Here is a 22038-nt window from a genome sequence, read left to right as displayed (position 1 = left end):
CATAGCAATAACGTTAGTAATGATATTATTCAAGTGCTTGCATTATCTCATTAATTCTCACAACAACCTTATGAAGTCTGTATTATTACCTTCCCCATCTTATGAATAAGGAGAGTTAGGCATTCCCCATCCTCGCATTCCTCCTAAGTGGGCTACTTATTCTAGCCAAGGCAAGGTGCACTAGAACCAGTCAGGTCTTCTGGGAACATCAGATCCGCCGCCTTGAACTCCTGACACTGCCAACTGAACTTAGCTTCCTGAGGGACTTGGTATCCTCTGCCACTTGCTTGAGTCCTGCAGGTTCAACCAAAGCCGTCCTGCCATGCTGGGAATTCGATGGGCTGTACTGCTGCCTTCAGAAAGTGGGGATTTGGATGAATGAGAAAATAGGTTAAAATATATAAAGTGAAATAGGGTGAAATACAGAAAGAAGTGGAGAGAGGAGGGAAAAAGAATGCCTTCAAGTTAGGAAGGATGATAATACTGAAACTTCCCAGAGAATATATTTCCGTCTTCGGGCCAACATATAAACGTTCAGCCTGAGCCAGCATCTTGAGCTGGGAGCGGAAGACATGGATAACAAGAATATGTATTTTGTTTATTGGGGAAAAAATAGCTCATGGGGATTGTAGAATAGGGGCTATCAAAATTTAAAAATCTGGCGATATGGGGTGGCCCAATTTGAGGGATTCTTGAGGTTGGATTCTCTTCTGTGAGAGAGTCGTTTCTTTTGTGCTAGCTGATGGGGGCTCTCAGTGGCCTTCTTGGGGTGCTCTCTCCCCCAAAATGAAGGGAGGACTTGGTGCCTTAGCCAGCGGAAGATCCACCCGAAGTTCAGACAGGAGAGGGCTTGTGTGCTGGAGTGAGTGTCCTCCTTCTCTTGCGGACCTGATGAGATTGAGGAGGTCTCTGCAATACTTGTCCTTTGGCTGCCAGTCACCTCGCTTATTATCTGCCAAGAAAATGAGTTTTAGATATTGTGTAACCTAGACAACAGTGGGGTCAATATTTATCCATTTATGGAGCTCAAATCCTTTAACCAAAAGTGACCCAACTGTACATGCACAGTTTCAGTACTCATTAATACTTACACACACCCACGCACACACACATGCACACCTATTTTGGTCATAATTCTTGGCTTTTTCTTTACTTTCCTACCCTCTTCTCTGCCTTGGTGCTCCTCAGTGTTTTCCCTTCAGCTCCACTCTGACCCTTTTACAGCAGGTAGTAATTCTCTGTGCATTCCCACCTGGCCCCTCCACCAGGCCTGGCCCCTGCTTGCCTGTGAGGCACCTCTGTGCTCACTTCAGCAAGCTCCTGTTTCTGAAGCCTTGGAGGAATCTGTGGAAACTGGATGACATCTTCATTTTCTGATGGGTTGAACTTGGCCGAGTGTTGACAGCTCTCATGTTCTTGATGAGTAACCTGAGCCATACCTGGAGGGGAGCTGCTAGACAGCTGAGAGTCTTCCTGCTGAACAGATTCATGGAACACACAGTCCTCATCTTCGTCATCTTACTGGTTCTCAAGAAATTTCTCAAGCTTTTGCACAAGACCGTCCAGTTTGCTAGAGTCAGTTGTGTCTTCTCTTTGGGATACTTGTCTATCCACTGGTTGTCTCCACTTAGGTCCCAATTAGCCATTGAGTCTGAATTCTTAGAGGCCATGTCAACATCCCAGGCCAGGGTGATTCTTAGTTTGCAAAACTGCTCTGGGTCGTCCTGTATTTGGTCTCATCTCCCCAGGAGTCTCCCTATGTTTTCAGTCCGCCATGTCCCTTGGATAGGAGGGACAAAGTGGATTGAAGGACCTTCAGAAGATGTGTCTTCACAGGAGATGATGTTCTCATAGGAAAAGTTGTCCTCACAGGGGAAATAGCCCACAGAGAGACTCAGGTTTGATTCGGAGCTGCTGGAGAATGAGTGCGCCGTGGAGTTCAAAGGCGCAAATCTCAGGTCTCCCTCATCCCAGGGATCTTCAAAAGAAAGAAAAAATAAGTGGGATTGGGGAAAAGAAGAAGGTAATAACGGTACTTACGCAATAACGTTATGCATTCCTTTTTCTATTTGGAGCTATCGCATTCTGATAGAAGTTCGTCCTGTTTTGCAATCTGCAGTGAAGAATGAAAGAGGCAGCCCTCTCCCTTTCAAAACCTGTTCTATACGACCCTCTGTACTAAGCATCTTCACCGGATGCCTCACATCATCTGTTACTACAGCTGAAAGAACTTGTATCATAAAAGAAAAATAGCATCATGGTATAAAATTTGAAAAATATAAAAAAGTATGAGGATCAAAATCAATATGCCTGTGATTCCCCCTGTCCAGAGATAATGATAATCATCATGAAAACATTTTGGTGGACTCCCTTATAATCTCTTCTTTTTCTTTATATGTACTTATACGTGTGTGTGTGTGTGTGTGTGTATATATATGTGCAGTCACATCACATATATATGTAGATATGAAAGTCACATTGGTTGAAACTGAGATTATTATATTTTATGGCACAACCTACAATAAACATATATATGGCTATTCTGTCACTTTTTACCACTTTCTTATTAATGACCATTAGTAGTTATTGTTCTTAATAGATACATCTTCGGTAAACTCCCTTGTTAATCTTTGTCTCTCTTTATATTCTTAAATGTGGGTTTAATGGATCAAAGATCACTAATGTATTAAAGGGTCCTTAATAGTTGTTACCAAGTTGCTTCCCAGAAAGATTATAGCCATTTAGATGCCCATCCTCCCACCATCTGATGGCACTTTTTAGTGCAGCTTTTTCTATGATGCCCCGGTGAGTAACTGGGGCAGAGGGTAAGAATACTCACACGCATGCACGCACATGTTGTAGTCTCTGTAATGCTCTGCTCTGGTGGCTGCCCTCGTGAAAGAGGTGCTGCCAACTCCTGAGCCATAAACCGGGGAAGTGAAAAATCCTTCAGATCCTGAGTCTCAGTGGCTAAAAGTCCAACTGCCGGGAGTCTGTGTTCTGGGGCTGTTGGTTACCATGGCAACACAAGGACCCAAGTTATAGTCAAAAATGTGGGAAGAGAGAAAAAAGGGATAGAAAGCTGCAGTAGCCAGTGCCTTGCTCCCAAAATATCCAGTATCCGTATCATCCCTGCTGGTGAGGATCCCTCTCGAGGGCAGAAGGACAAATGCTGTGGCGGTTACTTCCCTCTTGTCATGTGGGTGTCCAGGATAGTTCTGGTCTAGAGGGAATTTAGAGCCTATTTGGGGAAACGGACATAAACAGCCTCTTATAGGACTGAATGGTAAGTGCAGCAACAGAACTTAAAAATAATGTCATGGGAGAATGGAAGAAGGCGCCTTGTGCAGCCGGGCAGAGATGGGGGAGGGGGGGTCTGAAAAGTCTCCAAGAGAGGATTCCCTCCGATCTCAGTATTTAGGGGGGTGTGGAAGTTAGTGAGGTGGAGGGTGGGGGGGGGTTGGGGGAGAGGACCTTTCAGGCAGAGGGGACACGTGAGCAAGGATCCCCCAGGTGAGAAACAACCAGGAGTGTGGGGAGATCAAACATGAGGAGGTAAACGGGGTCAGTGAGATGGTGGAAGGTCTTCCACCCCTGTTAGGGAACTTGGTTTTTATCCTGCAAGCCTGTACTTGGATGGAAGTTTCATTTGTTAGGCATTCTTCCAGGTAATTCAAAGTATATTGGATACTCGACATGATTAAAACAAGCAAACCAAACAGAACTTCCAGTGCACTTGGCAGCGTGAATGTTATCAGTTGGCTTTCACGAGAACGGAGTCAGTAGGTTTGCACTGGGTTGAGGAATGGATGGGAGGAGACGAGGTGGGAACAGTGAACCTAGACCATGCTTCATCAGTGTCTGGATGACAAAGTGAGAGGGGGAGGCAGAGGCAAGGTTAGTTTCCGCACCCACCCCCCAAATACAAAAGCAGTGCATAGTCAGTACAGGGGGTGAGTTTCAAAACCTAAACGGTTGGCTGCTGCTTTTGGAGAGAGTAAGGGTGGGATCCGTGGCATGGACAGGGGGCTCGGTAGTAATAAAGGGAGTGTGTTATTTCCTGGTATTAGAAGGAAAAAAGTGAAGACGGTTGTGGACAAGTTTGGAGGAATGCATCATTGAGGACCTCTGTTTTCTACTTTGAGTGTCCCAGCTAGGCTTCTGCCTTATTCCTGATATTGTCTGCACGGTTTTAAACCTGTTACCTGGATCTCTGTCCTCGTTGTCCTTGTTTCCTTGTTCCCAATGTTATCTCCTTTGATGGCCTCTTCAGTAACATGAGCCGCCTTGGTTCTTCTACAATTAGAGCTTTGCTTTTCCTTGCCATCTTCCTCTAGGCGCCTCTGCTGCTCACCAAGTCCTCCCACCTCCCAGTCTACCCTTCCCTTCCCAATGGCATCGTGGAATTATGTGGGATCGGTCAGGTCTCAGTGGGTACTTTGTAGGTGGGGAAGTAAATCGTTCATTGTCTGTTTCCAAATGTGCAAATTCTGAGGACAAATGTGGGTCGTGTAGGATTGAAGGCTGTCAGTTGCAGAGACTAAACAAAAAATAACCTTTCCTAAGAGCAAAATCATCTTGGCAAATGTAGTTACAGCAACTGCCAGCCTGGTCTAAACTGTGGGGCTATGGGGTACTGTTTTTCCGTCAATTCAGTGATTCTCAGGAAGGGAGTAGGGCTTCCACTCGAGTTTCCAAGGAATGAAGTGTGTGTGTACTTGGAAAAAGCATGTTCTTTTTTTAAAAAAAATTTTTTTCATTGGAGTGTAGTTGATTTGCAATGTTGGAAAAGCATGTTCTTAAATTAACATTGCTTAGATATGCTTTTGGTCACTTTTTTTTAAATTTCAAGTTTCAAACAGTATTAAAAGAAACCATACGGTTTTTATATTTATCCAAAAAGAAGCATGGATTTCAACACAAACACGCACATCCAAAAAAGGAAAAAGCCAAGAAACACTGGTGCAACTTAAAAGAACCTCAACTCATTGGAATCTGTCAGTTGCGTAAAGATCTTTTTCAAATATTTTTCTGTCTTTGTTTCCATTTAACAAGATTACATTTAAAGTTTTCTACGACTCTCAGGTTTTTTGCTGTTGTACCAGTTAAATTTCTAGGTTCTGTTAAATAAGATTGTTTTAGGTGAGTCTGTTTCAGGAGTTATGATGTCCTGATATAAGAAATAGGCAGAGTTGGAGTTGGGGAGACACCATCTGTACCCAACAGAGGCCACCTGGCAAGTGGCCACAGGCTGCCACAAATCCCGCGAGTGATTGGGGTTCTAGATTAACCCCAGCGGGTGTAGGTCAGGAGCAACATGCTATGCTCCCTAGTATTTATTGGCCACTTACTACATGCCAGGTCCTATTTTAAGCACTTTACATGTGCTTATTGTTTAATCTTCACAGCACCCCAATCTGTTACGTATCGTTAGTTGCTCTGTTTTACAGACAAAGGAACCAAGGCATGAGCAGTTATATTCCCCGCCCACCTCCTCCCTGAAAGATTCTCGGGAGAGTTGACTTAGGCCCAAATCAAACTTGTATTCTGGCTCCTCTAAAGAAACTCCTTTGAGTGGAACAGTGTGTTCTAAGTAAGTGGTCGGTAGAACCGGCCCAAAACAATGGCGTCCACATCTGGGGCAGGCTAAAATGAGATTTAAAGTAAATATTCAGCTTCCTCTTTGGCATAAGGAGATCTGGATCCCTGTGCTCTGGCTTTTCATGAAAACTCTGTGACCTCCTCACAGAGCAGTGGGAACCTAGAACAGGATTCATGAGTAGCTTTCTTCGCATGCAGCTGTAGTGAAGGTCAGAGGGAAGCTGTATGCCATACCGTTACCCATGGAAATGGGACTAAACATAAATATTTAAGTAGGAAGGAACTATTTCTCAGCCTAAACTTCTAAAGTTTAGAGTGATCCTGAAGGTAAAAGAGCTTCACACAGGGGAAGCCTCAGAGAAAACTTCAAATTTTACTTGTTTGTACCATACTGCCGTTTCTCTGTATATTTGCTCTGTGTGTGTGTGTGTGCGTGTGTGTTTATGTGTGTATGTACATATGTATACATATATATTTCATTTTAAATACAACTCAAGTAGTGAAAGTCCCTGAAACTCACCTTTTCTCCTGCCCCAGAAAAGGAATAATCACTGTTAATTGTTTGATATATATTACATAATTTGTTCAGATATTTTTTTCCTAAAGCGACATTGAAATAGCAACGACACATGCCATCTTTAGGATCCCATGCTGAGGAGCGCATTCAATTCTAAAAGATAACTTAGCTTTTACATCTAATAACAGATCAGGGGATTTGAGGTCCTCCTTAACAATACCCCTTGTGTTAATTTCTTTCCTAGGGCCTTATTTTGACTTGGTGGGCTAGCTTTTCTTGGATCACAGGTATATTATCTAAATAGTATAGCTGGCTCATCATTACCTCTTCTCTTGAAGCAAAATCATCTATAATAAAGCTCTTGAGTTTTCAAAAATGATAGTATGTTGTGAATTTACAACGTTTTAGAACTGAAGCCAGTAGTAATGGAAGTTTTGAAAATTGGAACACTTCCTCAAATCCATTTGACTTGATGGGATTCGGAGCCTAAATAAATAGAGTGGGAAGTTTCTAACTTAGAAATTAAGCTACTGTTATGGTTAATTTTGCGTGTTAACTTGATTAGGCCACAGGGTACCCAGATATTTGGTTCAACATTATTCTGGTGTCTGTGAGGATGCTTCTAGATGAAATTAACACTTGAATTGGTGGACTGACTAAGGCAGATTGCCCTCCCTGGTGTGGGAGGGCCTCCTCCAATCCTTTGAAACCTGAATAGAACAAAAAGCTGAGTAAGGGAGAATTTGCTCTGTCTTCCCTGTCTTTGAGCTGGGACGTTGGTTTTCTCCTGCCTTTGGACTCAGACTGGAATTTACATCATCAGTTCTCAGGTTCTCAGGCCATTGGACTTGGACTGGAGCTACACTATTGGCTCTCCTGGGTCGCCAGCTTGCAGAGGGCAGATCTTGGGACTTTTCAGCCTCTGTAATTGCATGAGCCAATTCCTTACAATAAACCTCTTTTCTCATTCATTTTTGTATATGCGTGTGTGTGTGTGTGTGTGTGTGTGTGTGTGTGTGTGTGTGTGTGTATATGTATATATACATATATATATGTTTCTCTGTTTCTCTGGCAAACCCAGACTAATATAGCTACTTGTTTTTCATTTTTTTGAAATTATGAAATATTTTAACAATATAAAAAGATGTCATGAACCCTGTCATATGATACACTGAGGACACAATGTCATTTTTATGGTGGTCTTGCCCAAAATGTATAATCACAGCCTAATAATGAGACAATAACTGTCACAAACTGAAGAAGACTAAAGAGAAATAACAACTAAAATGCACGGTGGGATTCTAGATAGGATTATAAGAATAGGAAAAGGACATTAGTGGAAAACCTAGGGAGACTTCACTATGTTCTTTATTTTAGTTAATGGTATTGTACAAAGTTAATTTTCTGGTCTGATTATTGTAGTATGGTTGCATAAGGTATTAACATTAGGGGGAGTGGGGTGAAAATATATGGATAATGTGTGACTTCTCTGTAAGTCTAAAATTAGGTCAAAATAAAAAAATTTAAAAAGAATACATAAAATTATAGTAAATGATGTAACACACACCTATATACTTATAACTCAGTTTGGTCAAGTCTTAAATTTTGCCATATTTGATCCATTATTTTTTTGAAAAGAAGTAAAATATTTTAGATAAAACTTAAGTCCCTTTATATCCCTTCCCTGATCCCCTTTTTTCCCCGCTTCTCCCATGATTACGATCCTGAATTTGATGTTTATTTATCTTGTGCTGCTATAATATGATTTTACATATTAATATACTGTTTTACCTTTGGAGACAAAAACCAATATAAATATAAATTTACTTAATACCACTGAACTGCACACTTAAAAATTGTTAAGATGGTAAATTTTGTGTTATGTGAATTTTGCCAAAGTGAAAGAAATTTAGGGGAAAAAAACATGGTAAATGGACTACAGGTGATGCTCTTTGGAAAAGAGGAAGTCCCCATGGTTTATTTTGCTTTGCAACAATTATTGTGACGAAGACATCCTTTTTCCAAACCAATTCCTTAGCTGAAATATTTGCAGTGTTTATCTTGGGGATTAGGGAGAGGACAGGTATAATTTCCTATGCTCTATATGTTCATTCCCAAACAGACAAAGCCTTATCAAAGCTCATGTACTTAATTAAAGGAGGATGGTGGTGAAAATAGTGTTTTGGTGTGAGCAAAGTTAAATGGTGCTTTCACATGTTCGGTCATTTAATTTTCATGACAGTCCTCGGAGTTGTGTGTTTTCACCCCAGTCTTAACTTGTGCAGTTCATATTACCCAGATCTGCCTCCAGAGTCCAGAGGCCCTCTGGAGCTAGGTTGCTGCTGCTGGGAACCAGCCTCAGCTGATCTGTTTCTACATCACTGGTGAATATGGTTAGTCAACAAGGAACAGTAGATGAGAACTATAGGTTTCCTTTCCCCCAACTTCATCACCCAGTATGAAAGAAACTCACAGGTTGAATTCTGCCACACATACAGCATATAATGGCAAACAAGCATAAAAACATTATAGTGTTGTTTTGTAAGCTCCAGAATTGTGCTGCCCAGCAGTATAGCCGCTAGCCACATGCAACAATTAAAATTAAATTTTAAAAAATGGTTCTTCAGTCATTCTGACCACATTTTAAGTGCTAAGTGACTACCTGTAACTAGTGGCTACCTTATTGCACAGGGCAGACAAAACATTTCCATCACTGTAGAAGTTCTGTTGGACACAGCGGCTCTGGAAGGCCCCATGGTCTGTCCTCTTGTGCAGTTGGATAGTACTGTGAAAGCAAAGTTTTGTTAGAGGCAGATGGAACAATCCTCTAGCTAATCTATCAGGATTTAGCTAACTTTCATGTCAGGATCAGGTGACAAAATTTCCTCCAAAGTGTCTAGAAATAGGACTAGTAGGAATCTTTAGCTGAGGGTACCATTTTGAAGGGTTTAGACAACTGGGTTGGATAGAGTCTTATATTCAGTTTATGCAAGAGAGGGAATATTTGTACAATACTTAGAGCCCATTGTGAACATCATTTGATCAATGAAAAATCATGTGCGGCAGCCATTATGCTGTGAGAAACATAGTTGACTAGATTTTCTGTTTATATGAGCTTTTGATTAGTCATTCAAATGCTGACTGCCCCGGAGTACAGGTTAAAAATAATTATCATCGGGCTTCCCTGGTGGCGCAGTGGTTGAGAGTCTGCCTGCCGATGCAGGGGACACGGGTTCGTGCCCCTGTCCGGGAAGATCCCACATGCCGCAGAGCGGCTGGGCCCGTGAGCCTGCGCGTCCGGAGCCTGTGCTCCGCAACGGGAGAGGCCACAGCAGTGAGAGGCCCTAGTACTGAAAAAAAAAAAAAAATATATATATATATATATATAATAATAATATTTATCACCTTTGCTAACTTGTTCATGTTGAAGTAATTTGAAAAATCGCAGACAGTATAATAGCCTGTGTATAGATGGTCTCATTTAGTCTTTACAACATCCCTTTGCAGTAGGCATTGCAGGTATTAACCTCATTCGGGGCCTGATTGAATTCCCCAAGGTCCTGTGGCCAGGCTGTTTACACGATGGAATCAGTTTCTTTTTTCATTGAGTGAGAACTCAGTGCAAATCATTTGTACAATTGCCAAACAAGCATATAACTTTTCTTGTTTTATTTCTTAATGTCAAGGCTCATACCTACTTCAGGCCAAGACTGATAGTGCCTCGTGCAACACCAAATACAGAGAACCTATAATCCTTTCCTATCTCTCTGTTAAAATATGTCCTGTATTTTTCAGTTTTTTTAAAATAAACAACTGCATGCTTTCCATTTGAGTGCTCTATCAAGTTCCAGGCCACTTCTAGCAGCAGCAAAGTCATTTTCAACCTGAGTTTGCTTAATCCATAAAATAGCGATAATAATGTCTTCTTTGCAGAGCTTTTGTAATGATTAGAGATTACATATGTGGGATGCATGGCAGTTGGTTTATTTTCATTGCATCACTGAAGAATCTGCAACATCCTCCTCTTTTACTGGCATTGCCCCTCTGGGAAAAATGTTTTTATTTTATTTTAAAATTTTAAAAATAGACCCGTTGCCAACTCTGATCGTGTATTAAAATCATGTGTGCGTTTAATAACTATACTTGCGTTATGGTTATCTGAATGTCTCCCCTCACTGGTTGGAGCCTCCAGAAGGGCAAGGCTGGTCCCTGTCATTCTAGGTAGTGTCTGCATCCTCCAGCAGGGTGCCAGATCTGCTAAGCTGTCTGGGATTCTGGTGGTCATAGGGAGCCATCCTTTCCCAGTGTGTAACTTACAAGGGAGCCACACTGGAAACTTTTCCACTTCTAGTGTATTTTCCAGTTGGGGTGGAAATACCCAGAAGGGATCTTTTTGGGGCTAAGCATTGGTGAAATGGCTGTCATCCCATCTGGATGTTCAGATGACATAGATGCAAATCGTTGAGGCCAACTGTTGTTCTCCCTTTGATACCATTCTAAATTGGGTAGACGGTTTCCTTGGTGGAAGAAATTTTCCGCAAGAAATTTTTGGGAAAGGATGGGGAGGATGTAGACTCCACAGGTGCTTTTAGTTACCTCGTTAGCATTTTACTACCTTTCCTTGAAGGACTAGCAGTAAAATGCTCAAAATGCAAAGACCTTTGTTCACATTCTCTAGGGGATAGCAAAGGAAAGGGGTGAAGGTGGGAGCCAGGGATTGGAAATCTGAGGAGATGAGTTCAAGGTTGATTATCTAGAAGGACTGGAGAAGAGTTCAGAGGCAGATAGGAGCTGACCTCCAGTGTTGTTCTTATATTCTGGAAAATCAGAAAGATGGTGGAAAGTGTCTGAAGAGTGAATGAAGCCTGAACGTGAATAGGAGCAGGAAATGTGAATGCCAATTATAATAGTTAACTTCAGTTTAATTAGAAGGGGATCAGAAGAAAAGCAGAATGGGAACAAGTGAGCCTGGAGTGGGGTGGGATGTGGACTGGATGTCTGTCTGCATCTCTCTGGCCATTTTCATCAGCCACCACAGAGTTCCCACCAGTAGATACTGCCTGCGGCCAAAGCCTCCTGTCCAGCTCTCCCTCCCACCTTTAAAGGGTTTACCGATTCAGTGCCTTATATTTCTGTCCAACCTTTTCTTAGCACAGATAAAGCTTCTTTCCATTCCCCTGAGGCTGAATACAGTTAAGCTATGGGGGAGGTTCCCCACCTCTGGCTCAGATCTCCGGCAGCATCTGTGAACGGATACTGTTGTATGTCTGCACAGTGGTCTCCATTTAGTTATGAACCACTTGTGCACATCTCCTTCTGGAAGGCAGTTTGTTACCCAGAATGCACTTGTGGTGGCCTACCAGCTTTGGAACTGGTTAATGAAAATGACATTGGTTAATGAAAATGACATTGGTTAATGAAAATTGTAGGAAATGCTCAGGCAAGACTTCTTCAAATCTTTTAATGTTAAAAATAGCTTTTTAAGAGAGCTATAAAAACAGTACAAGATGATTATGGAAAATTAGAAGATACAAGACAAAGAGAGGAAATCCTTTTAAAAGCAAAACTTTAGGGATGGAAATCAGAGCAGTGGTTGCCAGAAGCTGGGAGCAGGGAAATGATATCTGTTGTAAGGGGACCAGAGGGTGCTCTTTGGGGGATAGAAATAATCTATATCAGCATTGTCCAACAAAAATGTAATTTGAGCCAGAAATGCAAGCCAGTAACTTTTAACTTTTAATTTTCTAATAGGTACATTAAAAAAGGAAAAAGAAACAGAATTATTTAATCTGTATTATATTTAACCCAATATATGGAAAATATTATAATTGTACCATATATTAGTAAGATTTTTACATTTTTTTTAAAGATTTTTTTTTGATGTGGAACTTTTAAAGTCTTTATTGAATTTGTTACAGTATTGCTTCTGTTTTCTGTTTTGGTGTTTTAGCTGCAAGGCATGTGGGATTTAGCTCCCTGACCAGTGACTTAACCCACATCTCCTGCACTGGAAGGCAAAGTCTTAACCACTGGACCGCTAGGGAAGTCCCTAGATCTTTTGCATTTTTTTAAACCAAGTCTTTGAAGTCTGGTGTGTATTTTACACCTCGGAACATCTGATCTTGGACCAGGCACATTTCAAGGGCTCGGTAGCCACATGTGGCAACTCTACTAGGCAGCACAGCTCAACATTGTTTTGGTGGTAATTACACGATCGTGTACATTTATCAAAACTCATTGAATTGCGAAAAAAATACACGCACCCCGATGTTCATAGCAGCACTGTTTACAATAGCCAAGTCATGGAAGCAACCTAAATGTCCATCGACAGATGAATGGGTAAAGAAGATGTGGTATATATATACAACGGACTATTATTCAACCATTAAAAACAATGAAATAATGCCATTTGTAGCAGCATGGGTGGACCTAGAGATTATCATACTAAAGTGAAGTAAGACAGACAAAGACAAATATCCTATGATATCACTTATATGTTGAATCTAAAAAAATGATACAAAGGAACTTATTTACAAAACACATAGACTCACAGACACAGAAAACAAACCTATGGTTACCTTTAAAGGGGAAAGGGGGTGAAGGAGGGATAAATTAGGAGTTTGGGATTAATAGATACACACTAATATATATATAAAATAGAAAAACAACAGGGTCCTACTGTATAGCACAGGGAACTATATTCAATATTTTTTAATAATGGAAAAGAATCTGAAAACTAATACACACACATATATATATATGTATCTGAATTAGTTTGCTGTACACATGAAACATTGTAAAGCAACTATACTTCAATAAAAAATAAAAATTTAAAAAGTTAATGATTATGTAATTTTTAAAAAAACTCATTGAATTGTATACCTAAAAAGGATGACTTTTGCTTTATTTAAATTATATATCAATTTAAAAAACCATTTTCCTGCTAGCCAGAATGAGCCACGAACATCTATTAAAATTATCCTCTTAAAATGCATCTCAGAAATGGAATTTGGCAATTTTTTGAAAATGGAAGTTATAAAAGCATACATTAGAACCACCCAAGGCTAGTAATTTTTGTAGACTTCAGATGTATATGTATGTGGGGGGGGGGTGTCTGTCTGTTTTTCCATGACACAGCTCAGTTTAGAAAGGGCTGGTGAAAATTGAATTAGTGCAATTTTAAAAAAAGGATTTAGATGTCTTTGACAAAATAAAGATGAAGGCAAATTGTTTTGAGAAAGGCCCAGTGCTAATTCTAGGAAAGAGCTTGTCATTTTCTCTTCTGTTTCATGGCTACTTCTCTTGCAATGGTATTAAAAATCACTCCTCTCTTTCTTCTGCTTCTGTTATGTAACCTGCTTTGTAGTAACTATTTTGACAGTGGATCTGTCTGTCTGCAGGCATTTTGGGGGTGTGTTGTGGGGGACAAGGATGGAGCTCATGTACCCACTTGATGGGAGGAGGTTGGTGGGGCAGCTGGTTGTGGGAGAGTAAGTTTAACTTTCATAACTAAAGCTGGGAAATATTTTTGGCTGTGGAAAGATGTGTCACTAATTATAAAGAACGTCTTTTGCCTTTTGGCAGCATTTTGGTATTTTCTTTTTACACCTAAAATTCTATGTTTACATTCTGTTGAAGCTAAGGTAAACATTAACAATTTCCAAATAACAACTTCTAAGAGAAATAGATGAAAAGGATATCTTCTAAATGGCCCGGGTATCTGGACTGACAATAAAAAGATAAAATTCATTGGGGCTGAAAAGTCAATTCCATAAGTGTAGGCTGGGGAAGACACCTGATAAGAAATTATCCCACAGTATTTGTAGAGGGCAAAGTGTGATACCATTGTTTTAAAACTTTACAGTCTGCAGGATACATTTAAGATTTAGACCACAGGTTAGGAACAAGATAAGCTCTTGTCATTTTGTTTTATTTTAGTTCAGGTCTTAGTTAAGTGTTTTGTGTTCAAGAAGCAATTCATCTAAGTTTGTAGTTAACAAGATGAATCTCATCTACAGCAGGGGTGATGGAATTTCAATGTGCATTGAAGATGCAGATTCCTGTCCTCGGAAGTTTCTAGTTTAATAGACTAGAGTTGGGGCTTAGAATCTGTCCTCTCAACATACACTTGCCAGTAGGTGGACTCCACCTTGAGAAACACTGATCCAGAACAGCCGTTTAGATTTGATTGGATTTTCTCTCTATATTAGACACACTATGGTGAACTCACATAAAAGGTAGGATCCCGTTGGGAAGGTGCTAACGTAGCTTATAGCACAAGGCCACATTCCAAGTGGTCCAGCTGGAATGAAGTGAGGGAGCTCAGAGCCGGAGGGCAGTGCCACCCACAGTTGACTCAAGGATGTGCGTAGGATTCAGGTTAGTGGAGACAAAACTGTGTGTCCAGGCACCTTGAGGGAGATAGTGTGCAACCCAAAAGGGAGATGGCATCACCTGGGGAAGGAGCCTTACTTAGATGTTGACTATGATTTTGGAGTGCCAAGGAAATTTTAACAGGAAAAAAGAATGATGAAAATAAGGAAGCAACCCGTGAAAGAAACCTGATTGATTCTTGTCAGTGGTCCTTAAACTTGAATGTGCATTAGAATCACCTGGAGGATTTGTTAAAGTATAGGTTGCCGAGGCCCACCCTCAGGGTTTCTGATTTCGTGGGTCTGGGCTGGGGCCTGAGAATTTTCATTTAAGTTCCCAACTTCTGCTGATGCTGCCTGGGCTGGGAACCACGCCCCGAGGCGCACTGCTGTTAATGAATTTGGTGTCTTGCTTTATCAAGAATCCACGGATGAAGACTGGAAGAAATCCCAGGGGCAAGATGGATGAGGAGATGGCCATCAACATGTTATGTGGCCTAGAATGCCTACCACTTGGGCTGTCTTTTCCCCTTTTTCTTCTGAGATTTCTTCACACTCAGAGCAACTGATCAAACCAAAAATACCCTGGGGGCGGGGTCAGGAATGTGGTCATAGAGAATAATTTGAGAACTATAAACGTATATTCATCATATGCCCAGAGTACTTCCAAAACCCTGATTGAAATTGTATCATATTTGAGGACCAGCAGTTACTAGACTATTCACCCACTGCTTTATAGAAATCTCAACTCTAAAGCTGAACTCATGACCTTAACCCCTCAAACTTGCTCCTCCTGCAGTGGTCTTTATAAATGGCGTCATCCTCTGCCCAGTTTTTTGTGTCATAGGCTGGACATGATCTGGGACATCATTCCTTCCGTCTCACACTTAAGCCTGCATCTAATCATTCACAAAGTCCCATCAATTCCGTCTCCCAGTATAGCTTGTCCACTTCACTGTCGTCACGTGATCACCAATGATGATCAGTCAGGTGATCATCATCACCAGTTCTCACGTGGACCTTCCCACACCTTCTCTGGCTCCCTCTGATTCATTATCTACACAGAAGCCAGAGAGACTTTTTTTTAGAAACACAAATTGTATCAGGTCATCGCTGTGCTTAAGACCTTTCAATGTCATCACTCTGCATGACACGGCCTCAGCCAACGTCTCCTCATTTTGAGCCACTCCCCTTTATTCTTTAAACTCCAGTCCCACTGACTGTGTTACTTCCTGAACTAAACATAAAAGCACTGCTCTTTGCTGAGGTGATTATAGACCTGTATCCCAAGGGTATCCACAGAGAAGGTGAATGTGGCACTGGTCCTTAGAGAGCTTTTGTGCAATTAGAAAATGGTGGCCCTCAAGGGAGATGCAGCACCTGGGCTGAAACAGGCTGGATTTCAGCCTCCACTCACCAGGGCAGGGCATCCTGTACAGTACACAACCTGCACAGCCAGAATGATGACCCTGACTTGAAGATGTCAGTTGGTTCACCTCCAAATTAAAATAGGTCTGCTTGTCGTATTTAGAAGCAGAATATTGGACAACTTCTGGAAATTCCTGATAGCCCAGTGACTTAATAAGAATTGTAAATATGAAAAGGCTTTTACCGCGGAGCTATAGAAATTATTCTTTGCGTGACCAGGATAACATGGACATGTCTTTCTAAGCCAGCATGGTTACATCTGTGCTGCCTGATCAGAAGCCTCATCTCATAGTTGAAGATCAGGAGTGATTTACAATCTAGAATGTCGCTATCAGCTTGCATCTAAGTTTGAAACTGAACACGTAAAGCCCCAAGACTACTGTGGTTTTCCTGTGTGGAGGAGGGCCTCCAATTCATCAGAGGGGCGTGGCATTCTTTCATACGATGTGATGTGTTTGCTCTTGTGAAAATGACTTGAAGTATTTGAGAGCTGGCAGCAGAAGAGATGGGAGGAGACCTAATTCTTGCTGGGCATGAGTCATCTTAATACAAATCTAAATTGAATGTTTTATTAAGCAGTTTCATTGTTGGTACAGAACTATTCCTCAATCCTAGGTTGCTTTGAGGTACATGTTATATATCCATGGAAAGCTGAGATGGTTGATAGCCTTACTGATATATTTATTTCTTATTTAGTAGAAATTTTATAATATTCCACTTCATCTTAACAGTCAAGATGACTAGGCCCATTCACACACAGTCAGAAAGGGCCTTTGACCTTGGTCTCCTTCCACATTGCTACAGGCTCATAGACATACAGATGATGATGATGCCATGCAGTGTCTAAACAGCCCTAAATTCTGCTTCTTGCAGGGATGGGTAGTTTTATTAGCAGATTGCTGATATTATAGAATATGCCTAAGAAGAGACAAAGCCTGACTCATTTAGTAGAGAGAGGTTATATATGCCAGGATCCTAGCATAGGTTATATATGCCAGGATCCTAGCATAGACCTCTCCCTGATCAAACACTGAAGACATGTTATGTATTATGATAATTTTGCTTTTGATTTGGGGGCAGTTTTGTTTCTTGTTTTTAAAGTCAGTGTTGAATATTCAGGGGGTGTTTGTCTTTTTTCAGATGTATGGGAGTACCTAAATCTTATTTGGGGGGGGGGGAGTATAAGAAAGTATGAAAAACAACCATGCATACTTGATACCGTTGTAATTTCAAACGACTAATGGACGCTCCCTGCAGGTCATTGCTGGGTCTCTCAGTAGGAAAAGAATTTGAATCTGGGAGCAAGCAGTCATTTTGTAAGTGTTTGTTATGACATTGCAATTGCTGAATATGCTGTATCTAATTGAGTTAGTGTATCATATTCATTACTGGATCATAAGGGCAGTTGTTGAATGTTGTTACTGAAAAGAGCATAACATGGCCAGCACATCACGGCCTTAGGAAACTCAATCTTCTATACAGAGCTGTAGCTGGACCTTTCAGGCCAGCTGAGCTCTGAACTCTGCCTCCTAGGGTGCCCTGTACCTTTGTAATCATGGGTCCCCTTATCCCTGGCGGATGGTCAATCTGCTGCTGCCACAGCCCAGCACCTCATGCTAGGCCGATAGTTCGCTAGGGCTGCCATGACAGAGTACCCTAACCTGGATGACTTAAACAACAGAAATTTATTCTCACAGTTCTGCAGGCTGCAAGTCCAAAATCAGAGTTTGGCAGAGTTGGAGGCTTCTGAGGACAGGATCTGTTCGAGGCTTCTCTCCTTGGCTTGTAGATGACCGTCTTCTCCTTGTGTTTTCACATCATCTTCCATCTGTGCACATCTGTCTGTCCAAATTTCCCCTTTTTATGAGGATGCTGGTCAGAATGGAATAGGGCCCACCTGAATGATCCCATTTTAACTTCGTTATGTCTGTAAAGACCCCCTCTCTGAATGAGGTCACGTTCTGAGGAACTGCACTTGTAGTTGAGCTTTGATACAAATGAACCTCAGAAATCTAGCTATACTTATTTTGGAATCTTCCTTAAATCACCAAAGAAGATCTGTAAATTAGCTGAATTTTCACCCTTTTTCGGTACCCAACAGAGCACCTTAGCGTCGGCAGTGTTGCTTCTGCAGTTAACACTGCGCTCTCTCATTCATATTCCATGAGTCATTAGGCCAGAAAGTGTTAGATAAATGAAAATAGATATGAGAGCAGCACCTTTAATAAGGGGGCTTCGGCCACGCCCTTTCCACCCAAGTCCATGACCTGTAAAACATCTAACCCATTCCGCGTTCGGAGGATTTAACATCCTGTAACATGTTGATCTGCAGTGTGTTTTTACTTGACACTTGTTTTGGTTACACCACTCATGCATAGCCTTTATTTGCCACATAAGCCTTGTTTAGCTGAGTGGTTTTGACACTCACAGCTCTCCAGTGCTTTGGGCTGAGTGTTTATTCCAGGAATTTACAGCTGAATTTTCTGGCAGGTCATTCTGACACTGTCTAGTGATTCCTTTGGCTATGTAGGTTCTTGAGCTGAAGGATGTCCTCCTTTTCTCCTCAGGGCGTTTCCCAGTTTCTGGAAGATGGAGGTATCTGCCAAGCCTCTCCCTCTGTAGACCCCTGGCTCCTGTCACACTTGTATGCCCCTATCTGTATGTTTAAACTTGCTCCTCCCCCCGTTCCCAAGCATGTTATATGTTAATGTCACTGGTATGTACCTTCTTAGGCTTCTGGGCATTGAGACACAACCTATTTTTCATTTCTCCTAGCCTCGGAGACCAGGACGAATGGGAGCTTTTCTCCTCTCTCTACTAAATGAGTCAGGCTTTGTCTCTTCTTAGGCATATTCTATAATATCAGCAATCTGCTAATAAAACTACCCATCCCTGCAAGAAGCAGAATTTAGGGCTGTTTAGACACTGCATGGCATCATCATCATCTGTATGTCTATGAGCCTGTAGCAATGTGGAAGGAGACCAAGGTCAAAGGCCCTTTCTGACTGTGTGTGAATGGGCCTAGTCATCTTGACTGTTAAGATGAAGTGGAATATTATAAAATTTCTACTAAATAAGAAATAAATACATCAGTAAGGCTATCAACCATCTCAGCTTTCCTTTAAACCATAGATATCTACCCCAGAAGTTCTGTCTCTGGCTGGTTTCTTTTTATTTACAGAAACTTGAGCTGTTGACTGTCTCTAAGCAGAGGAAGGCCTGGGACAATTGTGAAGAGTGAGAGGTAGATCTGTAACTTATGAAGGGTGACGGAAAGAATCTGAGAGTTGTTCGTTTGTTTTTTGGGTGGGATTTTTAGGTCTAGAAGGTTTTTAACATGTTTGTTGGTGGAGTGGAAGGAAACAGATGAATAGAAAAGATTGAAGGTGTGAGAGACTGAGGGGGTGAATATGGAAAAGGTTGGGATGGTATCAAGAACACGGTGGAGAGTTTTCCCATGACAGAAGGTTAAGAGCCGGGAACAGGCAAGTAAGTATATACAGAAATTTTAGATAGAGGAGAGTTCCCTGGGATTCTCAGTAAGGTAGGGCATGAAGTAATCTACTGAGATGAAGGGTGGGCAGGAATAGGAATAGACTAGGGGAGAGTTTAGTAGGAACTTTTAGAGACAGCCATTATGAGGAATGTGATAAGGAGGGAAATAATGATGAATAAAAGGATTGTTGAGTAACGTTAAGCGCCCATTCGAGATTAGATAGCAGGCATTTGAAGTGGAGCCAACCCAGCTTCCTCTAGCAGTGCTCGGTGCAACGAAATCGAGACACAGCAAGGAGTTTCATAAGGAGAAATACATTTTTCATGCTGTGTTACTATTTGACAGAAGGCAGGACTTGAAGGCATCCTGAGATTAAGATAATTCCAAGACATTCAATACACATGGTATAAACAGCAAAAACGTAAAAAGTATACTTTTACATAGTAAAAAAGTATAGTTTCATACTTGTACAAATATACAAATGCTATATGTATTTTTATCAATATATTATGTAAAAATAGTATATTTTGATGAGTACATAGTAAAAATGTATATTTTTTATGTATATACAAGTATATTATTCCTTTGCCTTGTTTTCAAGCTCAAGCAAACACTACGTTAAGTAGAATGTGAACCTCAATCACTTAGAATATCCAAGCTTGGGGTTGCCCCTTGAAAATCAGACTGATGCTGAAGTTGGCTAGGGAAAAGGCATGTCTCTGGCACATAGGCTCACCTAACCAGGTCCATGAGGTGGACTTTATTGGAAAGCAAAGGTAGAAATTGGGGATGGTCCCTTGAATGAAAGTTCCTCAGTGCCTAGAATATTTACTGGCACATGGTGGGTGAATGATAAATGTCCTTTGAATAAACATGTATATGTGTGTACGAATGAATGTATGGGTTAGCCATGTCATTTTGAAGCACTAGTCCTACCAGATAAAGTATGGAAAATCCTGATTAAATGGGTTATTGGTAGCCCAACACTAGGCATTCAACATATAGCTATGGTGAAAGCGAGCTTTCAAATTCCTGTTAAGACAATTGAACATATTTTACTTCACTTTTCTTCTCTGTCTCCCCCATTCCTTTTCTCCTGAAAGCTGTGGGTTGCCAGAACTTTTATTAAAATGAAAACAAAAATCTAGGTTGATGATCTAAGACATAAAGGAGCCAAACAAGTCCATTAGTGTACTGTTCTTTAATATGCAATACTCTGTAGCACATTTGGTGGTGATTAATGAATAATTTTGTGTTGCTGGGTACAAGCAATTGGTTATTCATCTGTTCATCAAACCTGTATTGAGTATATGTCCTGAGCTAAGCTTGGTAAGAAATCATTAAGAGCGGGATCTTAATTCTTAAAAAGCTTAGTCTGGTAGAGACAACATTCCATGGACCTAGTCAAGTGAGCCTACCTGCCAGAGACATCCCTTTTCTTTAGCTAAATATAGCGTCTAGTAGAGATAACCAATGGTTCCATATGGTACCTGGCAACAGAGGTTAAAAAAAAAAGTGCTCTGGGAGTACTTGATGCTGTGGTTGTGGATTTTCCGTGGGCAGTCTGCCATGACATACAGCTTTCATGTACAAGATACAGGTACTTCATTAGGCTTTAGCGTAAAGGATGGTGGGGATGACTCTCAGTGGATGATAATTTTATAGTTCTTCTTGCTTCCTTCCTTTGGTGGATGGAAGGAGTGCTTGTCATGCTTGGGTTGGGAGTGGGCGGTTAGTCGCCTCAGTAAATGGCCACTCCATCTTTCTATTGATTAGGCCACGGGCTTGAGTCCTTCCTTTTTCCTAAACACTGTATCAAATTCTGTTAGCTTTTCCATCAAGATGTAGACAAGGTGATAGGAATGTTGATATCTTGTTAGGGGGTGTGTTACATAGGTATGTGCATTCGACAGAACTCATCAAACCATATAGTTAAGCCCTGTGCGTTTCACTCTATGTAAATTCCCCTTCTCAGCCTCCCTTTTCCCCACCTGGGCCTCAAATACCAAATACACGAAACTCTCCTTCCTCAGGGCCTTTGCACTGGCTGTTGTTGCTACCTGGAAGTTCTTCCTGTATAGTCACATGATTTTCTCTCTCACCTTTCTTCAGGGCTTTGTTCAATGTCATTTTATCAGTGGGGCCTTCGCCGATGATCATATTAAAACGGTAACTCCCTGCCCTTCCCTTTCTGCACAAAGAGCCAGCAGAATGTACAATTAAGATCATGGGCTCTGGTTTCAAATCCATTTTCTAGAGCTGTATGACTCGGGTGGCCTTTCTGTGCCTCAGTTTCATCACCTAGTATCATGTCAGTCGGGTTATTGTGAAGATTTAATGAATTAATACACGAAAAGCACTTAAAACAGTACCTGGTACATAGTAAGCTAATGTTATCTTTATCCCCTTTCCCTGCTTTGTTTTTCCTAAATTAGTTCTCACCATCTGATTTACTCTATATTTAAAATATTTATTTGTTTATGGCTTCTTGCCATTAGAATGTATGCTTCATCAGAGCAACAACTTTTTATTTACTTTTTCTCCTTTTCCATTTTCTTTCTTTTCCTTTACTGCTATACCCTCATCACTTAGAATAGTGCCCGATATGTTATAGGTTCTCAGTA

At 41.1% G+C, this 22038-nt stretch overlaps 2 protein-coding genes across 9 annotated transcripts in view; one reads left to right on the top strand and one right to left on the bottom strand.

Annotated features, from left to right (window-relative positions):
* The window catches only part of PPFIBP1 (PPFIB scaffold protein 1), a 178026-nt gene that overhangs the window by 73637 nt on the left and 82351 nt on the right, over positions 1 to 22038 (top strand). The gene's annotated exons all lie outside the window — the stretch shown is intronic.
* CUNH12orf71 (chromosome unknown C12orf71 homolog) lies at positions 578 to 21664 on the bottom strand. The gene is given in 6 exon segments (XM_027129229.1): positions 578 to 712; positions 715 to 952; positions 1309 to 1574; positions 1577 to 1978; positions 2854 to 3006; positions 21421 to 21664. Coding segments are annotated over 6 exon segments (1365 nt in total). The 3' UTR covers positions 578 to 650.

This window comes from Aethalodelphis obliquidens, unplaced genomic scaffold (genome assembly GCF_003676395.1).
Source record: "Aethalodelphis obliquidens isolate GAN/ISIS:26980383/991018 unplaced genomic scaffold, ASM367639v1 scaffold36, whole genome shotgun sequence".
NCBI lineage: Eukaryota > Metazoa > Chordata > Mammalia > Artiodactyla > Delphinidae > Aethalodelphis > Aethalodelphis obliquidens.
This window is presented reverse-complemented; position numbering and strand designations above follow the sequence as displayed.